General features: G+C 37.7%; 1 protein-coding gene across 4 annotated transcripts in view; it reads right to left on the bottom strand.

Moving 5' to 3' along the window:
* STXBP5L (syntaxin binding protein 5L) overlaps window positions 1-14,069 on the bottom strand; it is an 82,482-nt gene that overhangs the window by 6,684 nt on the left and 61,729 nt on the right. For all 4 annotated transcript variants that reach the window (XR_015742061.1, XR_015742063.1, XR_015742062.1 and 1 more), the window contains exons 19-24: window positions 9,196-9,264; window positions 6,766-6,936; window positions 6,217-6,456; window positions 4,051-4,405; window positions 2,818-2,983; window positions 112-223 (exon numbers count right to left, since the gene is read on the bottom strand). Coding sequence is in view for 1 of the 4 variants with exons in the window: in XM_026713260.2 (XP_026569045.1) it covers window positions 112-223; window positions 2,818-2,983; window positions 4,051-4,405; window positions 6,217-6,456; window positions 6,766-6,936; window positions 9,196-9,264 (1,113 nt within the window). In the remaining 3 variants the exon portion in view is untranslated. The remainder of the gene's footprint in view (window positions 1-111; window positions 224-2,817; window positions 2,984-4,050; window positions 4,406-6,216; window positions 6,457-6,765; window positions 6,937-9,195; window positions 9,265-14,069) is intronic.

Genomic DNA, 14,069 nt, shown 5'->3' with positions numbered 1-14,069 from the left:
TTCAGAAAGGCCAGTGTCATACTATCACAATTTTATTCAATTTATTTCCATTTTCTATATTTTACTTTGATTTCTATTTTTTGTGATACATTGTATGGGAAAAACACTTACACAGTTCTTCTCGGTCAAGTGTTCCACCAGTTCCACCAAACAGCCCCTTCAGAAAACCTCTGTATTGGGCTTCTGGTGTGTCCATGGGAATGAACAAATCACCAAGCATGTCCTGTTCAAACAACAGCACAAAAAACAATCCATTTCAAGTCTTTTCAACCAAACTTCATAAGAGAAGCTCCTGAATGTTTATTAGGCTGTTTGTAGGATATACCAACAGATGAATTTTCAATGTTAAATTTATCTGCTGGTTGCCAGAAGCCAGTTGAAAAATGAATCTCTGAATAATCAATAACCTTCCCAACAATGAGAACTCTGATGGATCACACAAAAGCCTCGCTTGGTCAGAAAAGTCCCTTCATAGAGTTAGCAGATGTTTTCTTATGCTGTGGGAAACAATACACGTAGTTGAACTTTCAGGCAATATAAGGCAAACTGTCCCTAACTTTTCAATCTTTTTCATGACCATTTCATTTTTTTGTTTCACATTTAGTAACCAATGTGACTATGTTGAACCCTGCTGGCATTTATGGAAACAAAGCTTTACATCTCACAGATCATGGTTAATATTCAAGGGTACATCTAGAATGTATGCAACAGTACATCACCCTATACTTGTATAGTAAGATTACCAGTGATGTACTTCTAAAATGTTCCAAAAAATGGCTCTGCCAACTCCGTTGTGACCATTAACTGTACAACAGCTAATTGGCATGCCAGGTGTTAAGGCTCACCTTTAGGTTGTGGCCAGTCTGATACCTTTGCTGTCAACTGGCCCACAAAATTCCAGAGAATTTAACAACTGGCCTTCATAAGCCAGCGTGAGCTGTCTCCAGCACACCACTGAAAACATTGCCAACCACAATGACTGTTGTCCTGACCCCATGCATCTTTCTAGCATTGCTATAGAAACATCAGTACACAATGTTTTTTTTTTCCCAAAGGTGGTGTTATAAGCTTTTTTTCACTATAAAAATAATAACCTACCCTCTCTGAAGAATGCTATGTAAAACACTAAATGAGAACAAAAAGCACTGCAGCAATCCTGAGCATCAAGAAAAGGAAACTGATCACCTATACCAGGCATGTCCAACCCACATACCACAGGCGGCCCTGGACAACTAGTAATGAGGCCTCACAAGATTGTAATAAAAAATATTAAAAAATGAAGTTTGTTATTTATATACATTAACAATATTACATATTTTATATGCAGCCCAAGATAATTCCTCTTCATTCATTACGGCCCAGGCAAACCAAAAGGTTGGTCACACTTGATCTATACATATTCCAATAAAATGAACACCCACACAATTTTATCAAAAAGCGACTGACCACTCAGTACACTATAGGACAATCAGCACAAGTTGTGAAAGGGATGACATTGCCATACATCAAAAACAGCTCAGAAACATCTAATAAACTATTATAACTACATGGCATTATTATAGCATACTGAAAGTCCTCCAAAACATCTTAAGTAAACTAAAAGACTCAGTAGCCCCAGAAATAAAAACAGGAATCATCTACAACATAGAGTTTAAGTATTGTAACAGCTACAATGTAGGGCAGAAGATTAGCAGAGTATATCTGGGAACATCAACTAGCGGCCAGAAGACTCCTTAATTACATAGTACATGGACAGACTTCATATTTTCAACTGGAGCATTCTAGAGCAAGTGAAGTCCAAAAATACTAGAGAATTCCTTGAAGCCTTGCACTTAGACAAACCAGCCAGAGATAAACAAATCTATATACTATTCAAAAGAGACAATCAAAAAAATAAAAAGGAAATAAAAAGACCAAGACACTTATTCACAAGCAATCAACAACCAGATAAACAAGGATTAACTCCAAGATTAATACTAGATCAACAATCAAGCAGTAAACAATATCCCAATCAAGGAATCACCCAGAGCATTCCCAACAACTGACGGGGATAAGCTACTTGTATGTAAACAGAGCAAGCCCTGCTCCCTTCTAGCATTGATGTCACCTAAGTCCACAAGAAAACAACCAAGCTCCAAGAGCACCATGGATCCCATAGGCTCCTCAGTGCTTGATGTGACTTAGTCCTACCTCCTGGCACCATTTCATTCATGGAGTGGGACTCCTGAGCTTCACCTGTCCAGATGGCAGAACAGGAAGCGTTTGGGAGAATATTACTTAGGAATCCTGGATTTCAATCTGGAAATTAACAAACTAAATTTGGCTTCCAGGTCTGGCTGAACTACATTTTATAATGCCATTGGTACCAAAGTTGCCTCATCCCAGGGACTATCCATTGTTTAAGTCTGTGATATCCAATCCTTGCTCTAGGCAGGTCATCATGCAATCTCCATGCCTGTCACAAACCCGTCTGATCACTTAACTCATAATCCAAAGCTCGCTCTCTCCCCTGAAGTATCCTTAATACAAGAGGATTTGAGTTCATCATCCAGGGATTATATCCTGCCTATAAAGAACACTATTCTCAAAAGGATTTTGCTACGACTCTCATTTTTCCTGGCAGCCAGTGAGCTGTCGTTTTGAGAGAGAGCTGAAATTATTATGTCACAAGTATTGTCTGCGTTTGAGAGTCTGAATTCTCGGACTCTCAAATCATCTCCAACTCAGCCACTTGGATTCAAGGAAACAAATTTATTTTTTTTGCATTGCACTTTTACAGCATAGAAACTACATTTGTCATTATATTTCAACATCTACCTGCAGATTGTCAAACATTTCCTGGCTGTAGTTCAGTCGCTGGACTTCTGTTGGAGAACCAAGATACAAAGCTTGTCCTTCATTGGTAAAACAAAAGGTCCGGGAAATCCTTGTATTTGTTTCAGGCAAGTAATTCACATCTAGCAGTGAACGGAGGCTGGGTAAACTGAAAATAAATAGGCAGATTCTGTAGAAAAAGGTTTTAACACAATATTCTAGGCAGTACATATTGACTACCATATATATATATATATGTTGCAGCTGTGATTCAAGCAAACAAAGCAAAATTATGCATTTAAATATAATCAGAATGACTGGCTGCAGATCTATGAATAATTATTTGGGAACATTAAATGCAAAACAGTTATCAACATTAAGTTATAAACCTCAATATTAGATTAGAAAATGCATGTACCAATCAATTGCTATGGCAATTGCAGGTGGGGATTCATCCTCTGTTCAAATTCCTGGATTATATTGTACCCAAATGCTGTACAAAAGAAAAGTTAAATTATCTAGCACTGGTAAATTAAACTTGCATATAAGTCACTTCCGTGAGCTGCTAAAGAGTAAGGGGACTTCAGACTTAGCCAGGCTCTGCCAACTACAGAGAATGATCTAAATACTATAAAATACTTCTGTAGCTATAAGGACATAGATAGTCCATCTTCTTGAGCCTGAGAGATTCATGTGGTGTTTATGCCCTGCTTAAGATAGATAGCTGGGGATGATATTTTGGATCATATGTTTGTCTGGGTGTTGGAGGGAAGTTAAGAAATTAGATGAATGATTGAAGCTTTCCTTAGGCGGATATTCTATTCTTTGGGAGAAGACTACTAGATACAATAATCAGAGCTGTGAAGATAATTTCCAAGGTTAACAAGTAAGCAACCAGAAGCTGAAATTAGCAGAATCAACATAGGAAATTTCTTCCAAAAAGGCCTAGAAATCATTTGGATGGTTCTAGCTATTTTTAAGGTGATTTGTAAATTTTAGTAAATAAATTGCATGGAATTTGGAGTTCTTGATGTGCTTATATTGTATATGTGTTTTCTTAAAACATTATCTTGACCAGAATCTCCTTGGAATCCTCCTTCAGAGGGATCCATCACCATCACCTCACAGACTTCATTGTTCAGCAATTAGTGAAGAGTGCCACCTTCCTCTTCACCTCAAGGATTGTGTGTGGCAAGAAAGGGTCATGGCTTACATTCATGAAATGTTATCAAGTACCTCAATATCATGATATGCCCATTGGCACAAAAGCATGCCAAGCAAACACTGTTACAGAAGGTCACTGCATCTGCTCGCAAAAATAATGTGTCTGTGATGTTGTGAACGTAGAGGCATATCTGGGAAGGCAATGAAAATACTTTGGCTTGTTTCTCTGAGCAGATAATGGCAAACTGATGGTCTCTTGTGTTCTGGGAGCATGAAGAATGAAGGACAAGTTTCCTTTTATTGGTTCTTTCGCCATCCTCAGTGGCATTTGGATCTCTCCATACTTCATAGGGAGGATGTATGAATGTTCCCATGCAGTCCAAGCAAGCAAAGGTTAACACTGCTCCCTTTAGTGATAGAACTGTACCTATAAAACAGAATTCATAGGGTTTATTAATCTCTAAACCACTTGTACTGATGCTAGTACAGATTAGCTATGTTATAATATTTCTCTCTCTCTCCTTTCCTCTCTCTCAAATACACAGACAGACAGACACACATACCCACACTTTTTTTCCAACTCCTACCATTTCTGCATATATCATTATATGATTTCAAGACAGGGTCAGACCTCTAAGTCTAGATAAACTGTACTCAATCATATCAAGGAATTTTCTCTCCACTCCCCAATTTTTTAGTATATTCCCCTCATAATCCTAATGGATGAAAAATGTTGAAATAATGTTATGTGCTCTGGAATAAGTACAATTTTATTTCTAGCAGCTTCCTTACATTTCAAGCCAGAGTTAATAGTTACATAAAATGTTATGTAAGTTACTTTCAATATAGCAATGTACTGCATTAAAGAAGCTTTTTAAGAGTTGTACAAAATTCTTTTTAATTAAAAAAGAGTTAACTTTAAATCAAAACTCATTAAAAATGATGTATTTGTAATGATATCAACGTTTCTTTTGTTATGATACCCAAATGCTGGCGTCTTTTTTTTTTAATATCCAATATCAAAATAAGGACTGTTACTAGGCTCAAATAAAAATTTGTCAGTTAATGTATTGGAATTCTTAGTCTTTTCTGCTACTTCCTGAGAAAAAGGATATGCGTTCAGACTGCTGAGGGTGGATCACTGGTTCACTTCCCACTCAGTCTGCTCCCATTTTAACTATCTTTTCCAGAGCAAATCTAGGTTACACTAGACATAGACTTGTAGGATCCAATCTGGGTTGGTCACCAGGACCAGAAGTTTTATATTCTGAGCTTTTGGACTCATGCTGGAGCCCATCCTCAGGGAACTGCTCTCTAGTAAAGTGTGAGCTGTTCTCTGTGTGGTATTTATAGCACCTGCCATAAGTGGCTTCTTAGATGTTGATGTGCTTTTAGATGTTTGCTTATGCTGCCCAGCCTCACCTTCTAAGTAGGCTGGTGCTAAATCACTCCCGTTGACTGATGAGGGGACTTCTTTCTCAGGCTTCAATCATTTCCCTGGCTGTTTTTGTGCTTGCTCATTCAACAATCTTAGTAGCTGCAAAATTAAATGTGTGTCTTGTTCATCGCAGTGTGAGGCTACCAATGAATTCGAATTTGTAGCTACTAAGATTGTTGGATGAGCAGGCACAAAAACAGCCTGGGCCTGGGAAACAGGCCCCTCATCAGTCACAGGAGTGTTGATTTACCACCAGCCTATCGAGTAGTTAGAAGGTGAGGGCTGGGCAGCACAAGCAAATGACAGCTAATGACTTAAAAGCCAGCGATCAACACACCCCAATCAAGATCTAAAAAGCCACATACAACAGGTACTATAAATACCACACACAGAACAGAGAGAAATTCCCTGAAGAGGGGCTCCAGCACAAGTCCAAAAGCTTGTAATACAACACCTCTGGTCCCAGTGACTGACCCAATTGGATCCTGCAACGTTATCTTGGGACATGTATATTTGTCTTCATTTGTAAAATAGACTTGTGTTATTTTCAGTTTTTGTAAGTATTCAAATGACCTTACTCTCCCCTTACACATACATATGTAGACATGCACAGACATATACAAACTCTGAAGTATACATATGGGCAATCCCAGAGGTTAGCAGAAGTATCCTTGTGACCTTCCTTTCTTCTTTTCTATTTCAATTAACAGCCTCAAGGCAACAGCATAGAAAGATGTAGTCTAATTAGACTTTGTGTTAATTGGCATATTTCAGCAACTACAGCAATCTGAAATTCTTACCACTGAGCGAAATTGTTACTGGCTCTGATTGCCTTAATTCATCGACAGTGGGAAGGTGAAGGGAAAGAATCAAGACTACACCCAGACCTGTTCCAACCCAGAGGCAAGGAGACAGAGATGCGTCATTTTTCTGTGAAAATGACTCCATGAAATTTAAAGCTGTGATTGCTTCCTTAGATTCTTTGTCAATGCTGCAGATACTAGAACTTCGAGAAGGGCTGAATGAGTTCTCTCTGTTTTCTGTTGAAAGAAAATAAAACAGATTAACATATGAAATTGCCATTTACCAAGACAAGTTATGGTCTTGCTATTATCCAGTTAAAAGGAATGTATTGTCTGTGACCATCTCTTCCTCTCCCAAGGCAATCTGTGATTGTTAGAGCAGCTGTAGCTCATTCATTAAGCAGGGCTTTTCACAGACATTAATTTTTAATTACGTACATGATTATTGCTTTAGAACTCTAAAGACATGGTTGATTCATGTATAGATTGTAATTAATTTTTTTTGAAAGATGAAAACGGAAATATCTACAGTAAATGGAAACTCACCTTCCACTGTGATGGGCAAAGAGATCTCCATGCAAGCAGCAGATTGTGCTTTCCTAAATGGAGGTTTCCCAGGAACGCGACGATTGATTTTGGAAACATCTGCACTGGACAGCCGTTTTCCAGAACTGTAAGTTAGGGAAGTTGGATTTGTACAGTGTCCATTTACAGAATCTGTCATGAGATTACATTAGAATTTTCATTAAGATCAAAAAGAGGTTGCCTTTAGTGCTGCAGTTATTTGACAATTTCTTCTCAGCTTATGCTTCATACACATTTTTAAAATACTGTAGTGTCATTTGAGAAAATGAAAATTTGTCTGTTTACTGTTATTTGTTTTCTATAATCTACCAAAATTAAAAAGTAGGCATTATATTATTATAGAATTTTACAAAACACATTATACAATATAATTTTTAATTAAATTAAGAAAGAGAACAACTTTATTCGATCTGTTACCAGTAATAAACACTACATTGATATTTCTCTTTACTATTACATGAAAAATATTGTAATAGCCTATACCTGTAATGAATACCAAATTTTGTTCAAAATTGAAGATCCAATGCATTTTTTGTATAAAAGATATTGTAAATTATATAGACCCTGCATGCCGTCACTCATGCCCTGCTCATCACTTGGTTAGATTACTGCAACACACACTACATGGGGTTACCCTTGAAAAATATTCAGAAGCTACAATTGGTACAGAATCATTTTAACAGCCTTATTGATGGCAGCCCAAACCACAATAATAGGATAAGACCAAAGCATGCAATTAATGTTCCAACTCCTGTATTATATGTCCAGTGGATTATACCTTGAACATTTTCTGAGGCACTTAGAAAAGTGAATAAAAATTTCAGAACTTTTGTTTGAGCATCCTATTATCATTATTTTGGTTCTAAACTTGAACAGCCCAACACCCCTCATATGCACATGAAGAAGGTTTACTATTATCTACTGTGTCTTAGATAAAAACTCCAGGCAAAGAAAGAAAATCAATATAAATAAGAAAAACATTAACTGCTTTGAAACTCATCGAATTTGGTACTCAACACATTTTGATGTGAAAAGTTTGTCCCAATACTCATTGTTTGTTTGGTACTCTATGTACAAGCTAGAATCGTCAGTGTCAACTGCCTTGTAACGCACTACATTATTCCTTATGGGAAAATATTGGTATTCATCGTTTTTGGTACTCATTGTACTTCCTGGAACCAATTAACAATTGAGTATCAAGGTACTACTGTATTATAACCCAGTGCAATGTTTATTAATGTCTATTAACAGTCAATAGAAGAAGGGAATAATTATCTAATTCCCCTAATGTGTCCTCAAAATGTAAGACCAGACTAGAAAACCACAAGGTTGCAATGGGGAATGAAAAAAAACATTAATTATACAAATAGACATCTGTTTACATTTATCCACTGAAACCACAAATACATCCGAAATTTTAAAGATACAATGCCTTCAATTCTAATTTCCAATAATTCTTACCAAAATATTAAATCATATTGGTTTTAACTATTTATTTTCATAATGCCCCTAAAGAAACCTTTGAAGATTGGCCCAACTGGGTACACTTTTCATTTTAAACTGGGCAGACTGGCATCTGCTGAATACAACATGTTGCACTGGAAATTTCCTCTTATTGCAAACACAGGCATAATAAAGCCTGGTTATTAGTCCTGTGGAAGGCAGAAAGAATTAAAACTCTGTCCTCCATTTCATGGTCCCTGTCCACTTCAACTGTTTGTTTAAAAAAGAGAGAGAAATTATTCTTTAAAACAGAATTATGGGAATAACATTCAGGCAAAGAAAAACTTAATTTTGTTTATTCTTGCAATTCCCACAAACTATGCCTTTCTCTCTTTCTTTATAAATGGCGCCAGGAAGATAAAAGTAAGATTAATTTTAATACAAAGCTAATGCAATGTCTGGGCACAAAGAATAGATTGCCCTGCTTACACATCTTGGGTGTCTAAGAAAACTTTCAGAAAAAAAAGAGGTCAGAAGTTGACTTCCTAACTTTCCTATGCCCATTTACATCTCTTTTGCCCTTATCTGATGGTATGTGGTTGACATGCCTTTCCCTTATGAATGATTTGCCTTATTAAACCAGTCTTCACTGTGCTCTTTCACATCAACTCAGGAGCTAATATAATCAAACTCCCAATACATTATACATGAGCTGACAATTTAGTTCTGTTGGTAGAGGAGGAGTGAATGGGTTTAAAACATTTTGAGAGACATGATGGTAAACAAATCTGCATGTTTTCTACATGAGTCCAAAATGAAAACTGTTTGTAAAGAACTATTTGTACCTCAGCATGTTCTGACTTGATTTCATGCTTCTAAGGCAGCAAGACCAAATTGAGATTCCGAGATGCTAGATCTAAAGGCAACTAGCCCCCAAGTAATAATTACCTGAAGCTGTGGGGGACCTGCACCTCTCCAGCTCCATTGGAAGTGAACCATCGGGTACCTCTGTGACACCTATTAAAATATTAAATTAGAATTCATTAATAATTATTGCAATCAACATTATATAAGCAGACTTTTCCTCAAAAGATGTCTTTTTGTTCTCTTCCATTCCATTCTGTAGTGAATAAATAAGATGTCTTGATGGACAGAGGGAAGATCTGGTACCAGCGTAATGATCAGATAGACAAAATTTGATCCCAAGACAAAAATGTGATTTGCAAGAACTTCTCAGTCAGTTTCTCACCACAATTCATATGAAGATAAAAGAGGAAGGAAAGGAAGCACATTTGGATTTGCAAGATTGATGTCAGACCTATAAGATAAACCAAAGTAAAAAGCAGACACTATGCAGACCTAAGGCTACCTTTATTAGAACATCTATAACAGAATCTTACAAATCTGAACATACACACTCACATTTTACTGTGGGTGGTCTGCAACCCACAAGAACAGATTTAAGTACAGGTATGGAATTGTACAATTGTATTCTTGGCAATGAATGCCATTTTGCTACCTGGAATTCAATCACTGGATACAATTCAATGGACTTGGACTATAGAGTAAAATGTCATTTAAAATAAATAAATAATAGAAACTAGCATGTGGAACTCATAAAGGCTTCTTGTCTCTGAGACAGCAGTGGTTGGACAACTCTAGTAATAATTTTTGCCACATACATACCCAGTAAGGAGCCTTTTAAATGGAAAAAAAATGCAAGATCTTATTCTTCTACAGAAAAGGTAGAAACAATACTAATAATATTTAGCAATCTGGGACTAAATTTAACAGATACCTGTGCATGGCCAAGATTTCAAGAAACAAGGTACCAGAATAAAATTTTAGATTCAGGAATGAATTACTGTGAACTGCTGAACTTTGACTGAGTAAAGAGCAAAGTGGGAATAGGAGCATCTCTTCCTTAACGGAGGAGAAAAGACTGTACCCATTCACAGAATTTTGCAGATCTATTATTAGGAAGTCAATTGAAATCAATTGAATCAATTGGAAACTTTTTGCTATTGATAGTGATAAACTTCTGCTTGATTACTTCAGAACAAAGCTAGGCACTCTCCCAAGGTCTTATCTTCCATACGAGGCCACTGAGGAAGACAGTAGGTAGATTTCTCTTTTCTGCAAGCTCATGATTTGTTGTGTCCATGACCTATGTTACTCTCTAAACCTTAAACAACTGGATGTTGGAGAATAAGGTGAACCTCACTTCAGACAAAATGTAACTGTTACTGATTCCAGGGGCTGAACAAAGAGATATGCCTCTCCTGGATGGAGTTTCTCAGGGCAATCATATAACATTGGTAGGAAGAAAGGGTTTTTATCAGCTTCAGCTTCGTCATGTGCATCCTTATCCGGAGGAGGGTGATCTGTTTCAATGAGCTCAAGAATAAATTATTGCAATACACTTTTCATGGGATGTCTCTTGCAGACAGCCCAGACATTGCAGCTAGACTAGGAAGTGGCATCATGATGGCCAAGGATAAAGAATGCCTGTCTAAAGTTTCACATTGTCCTCTGGCTGAAGCACTTTCAATGTTTCATGGGTATCTTCTGGCCCCAATTCAAGATGGGATTAAAGTCTGCTACTACATGGACCCCATAAGAACACCGACTCCTCTGCAATCCTTCCTGCACTTCAAGGGCATTAATTAAGGCAGTTTTGGGACTTCCAGCTCTGCTTCCAATGGTGTCAGAGGCAAGGGCCACAAGCTCCGTGGCCCCACTCCGAGCTCTCCCCATCAGAGGGCTCCAAAAGGAGCCATAGCCATTCTGTAGAAGTGGTGAAGCAAATGGGGGCACTTTGCAGGTCAAGGAGAGCTGCATCTCTCCTCCCTAACTTGGAAAATCCCCCTCATCTGAAGAAGTTGAGAACACCATCTATTGACGAAAGGAAAACTGACTCCTAGACTCCTGGAAATTTACAGAGGAGGAAAGGAATATTTGAAATCTGGTGGCTGTAACTTTTAACTGTTTATTGCCTTATGCTTACCAGAGGTGGAAATATGAAAGAGACTCTAGGAAGCTAGAATAAAAGACTAAAATCACAGAGCAGACTTAAAGAACTTTGAAAGTACCTTGGACTATCAGAGTATTGAGTAAATGCTGGAACGGGCTCATTTAAATAATTTGAAAGAAATGGATTTTGAGTGAAATAAATACCTGCTGGAAAAAAGGCAGCATGGAAATTTGAGAGGAGTCGCATCTACTAATGATTGTAAATTTGGACTCCTTCTGAACTAGATTGTGGCTTTATTGTTTATTTCATCTTTATTGCTATTATGACTAGAGTTGAAGGAGAAGCTGTGGAAATGAGAGGACTTTTTAATTAGATGCCTTCGTTGTTCCAAAATATTATGGATTCAATCGATGGTATCAATGAGAAAATGGAAAACATTTTGCAAGGAACAATGAATAAAGATCATGAGCTGGTGGAAGCAACAGAAAGACTAGATGAAATGGATTACTCAAGTCAGCAAACTGAATATGAACAAGGAAAAACATGAATCAGAAAAATCAGCATATGAAGCAACAGCTCGACAAAGAGGAAAACCAGATAAATGGCAAGCAAAAGGAGCAGAAAGAACATATGGCCACATCAACAAATAAATCAAGGACTGGAGCAAAAAATAGGACTGACCAAAGAAAGACCAAAGAAAATCAAACAGACAAATCGACAATTGGAGAGACAGGAAGATACTTTTGATAAGGAGACTGGGATGTGGGCAGACATCTGGAAGAATTGGCAATATAAAATTGTATTGGGAGAAATGTTTAGATTGAACAAGAAAGATATAGATGCAGACAGAGATAAAGATGAGGACTGTGGGAGGCAAATTTAAAAAATGAATTGAAGCACTAAAGAGAAGAAGAGACGATGGATAGAAATAATTGCCCTTTAAATATTAAAGTAGCCTGATTGTAAGCTGAAAGAGGCAGAAATAAAATTAGATAGGGAAATATTAGACGATAATTTTTATAGAATGAATAAAAATAATAGATAGATTAGAAGTTTACAGATGTTAGGCATTTTTAATGTATGTTTAAATAATATAATGAGGATTACTTAAATTGGATCAATGTGACAGAGATTACTAACATTGTTAGTGTAAATTGGATTAATATGAATGATACTCAGAACCAATTTTGTTTATACACAATAGACAAATGTTTAAATTGAACAAGAAAGATAGAGATGAAGATAGAGGAAAAGATGGGGAGTTAGGCATTTTTTGTTTATGTACGTTTAAACAATATAATGAGGATTACTCATTAATCCTGAGATTATGAGATATCCTGGATCTTGTGCTGTAATCTCCTGGGTCGTTTGTTTTGTAGTGATCTTTTTTCCATTAGCCTCTTGTGTTTTAACGGCTTGCAAGTTCTTTTGTTGGGGTATCCTGGGTCCTGCGTTGTAATCTCCTGGGTTGTTTGTGTTTTGATCTCTTTTCCATTAGCCTCCTGTGTAGTAACGGCTTGGGTAATGGGTTGTGTGATGACCTTGTGAGATTTGTTGCTGTGGTATCCTTGGTCTTGTGCTGTGATATCCTGGGTCATTTGCTGTGTTGCAACTTCTTGAGTTCTTGTGGTGTAATTTCCTGAGTTTTGTGATGTGATGTCCTGAGCAGGTGGTTGTGATGTAGCATTCTGGGTTTCAGTCTGGCTTCGAGTTTGGGGTCTGGGTCTGTGTTCTTGGTGTGTGTCAGCTTGTTTGGTTTTGGGGTCAGGGGTGCGACAGCTGGCAAAGCAGTGGTCTGCGAGAAAATTTTGGTGGTCCGCAGAGAAATGTCACTCCCAGAGCACCCCCAGAAAGCAATTAATCCAGGCTGTGTGGGAACACAAGGCTGCGCTGTCCACATGGCCCGTGCAAACCCTCCCTGTCCACTCACTCCTTACCTGGAAACTTGCCTGTTAAGTTGCTATTTTTTTTCCCCCCGACCATCAGCTGTTCTGCTCTGCCGGGAGATTTAGATTACCTTAAAAGCAGGAAACAAATTTAATTTCTTGCTTTCTAGCTAATCTTTAGATCTTCAGCTCTGCATGCTGAACCTTCCTTAGGACTGAAGTTTCTATTATTCAGTGCAGACTCAGGTAGCCAATAGCAGATAGATAGATCTCTGAATGAATCTGTGATTCTGTGAGCAACTCAATCTGCCTACCTGCTTTGCCTGATTTTGGGTAAAAGTTGCTCTTTTTATATAAAAAAATTCAATATTTATATACATGGTAAGTTGTGAGTTAATTTTGTGAGTTTGCTTGCTAGCAAATGTTATGAGTTTGCTTGCAAGCAAATTTTATGTGACAGACTCAAGTAGCCAATGGCAGAATGGTAGATATTTATAATATTTACATACAAGCCATGCCAAGCCAGTCACATGACCACCAAGCCACACCCATAAATTAGGCCACGCCCACAGAACCAGTTGTTAATAACTTTGAATCCCACCCCTGCCTCTAGTGTGTGTGTGTGTGTGTGTGTGTGTGTGTGAGAGAGAGAGAGAGAGAGAGAGAGAAAAGGGAGAGAGAGGGGGGGTTAGATCAGATCTCTCTCTCGCACGTGCTCTCTGTCCCACCATCAGCAAGCCACCGTCAGTCAAAATTCATATTTATGGGATACATATGGGATTTAAAATTATGAGTTTGGTAGTCCCTGAGGTCCAAAAGGTTGGCGACCCCTGGAATAGATGACCCACAAGGTCCCTTCCAACTCTGTTGGAACTCAAAATAACTGTATTCTGTAAGTGTTCTGTACTTAGCGGTCGTACTTAACATGTTTGAAAAGGCAAACAGTGAGGAAGCAAAGTTTT

The sequence above is a fragment of the Pseudonaja textilis genome, chromosome 2 (assembly GCF_049901715.1).
Source record: "Pseudonaja textilis isolate UNSWEBS1 chromosome 2, rPseTex1.2, whole genome shotgun sequence".
NCBI classification, from domain to species: domain Eukaryota; kingdom Metazoa; phylum Chordata; class Lepidosauria; order Squamata; family Elapidae; genus Pseudonaja; species Pseudonaja textilis.
The sequence above is the reverse complement of the archived record's forward strand: the minus strand, read 5'-3'. Positions and strand labels throughout refer to the sequence as shown.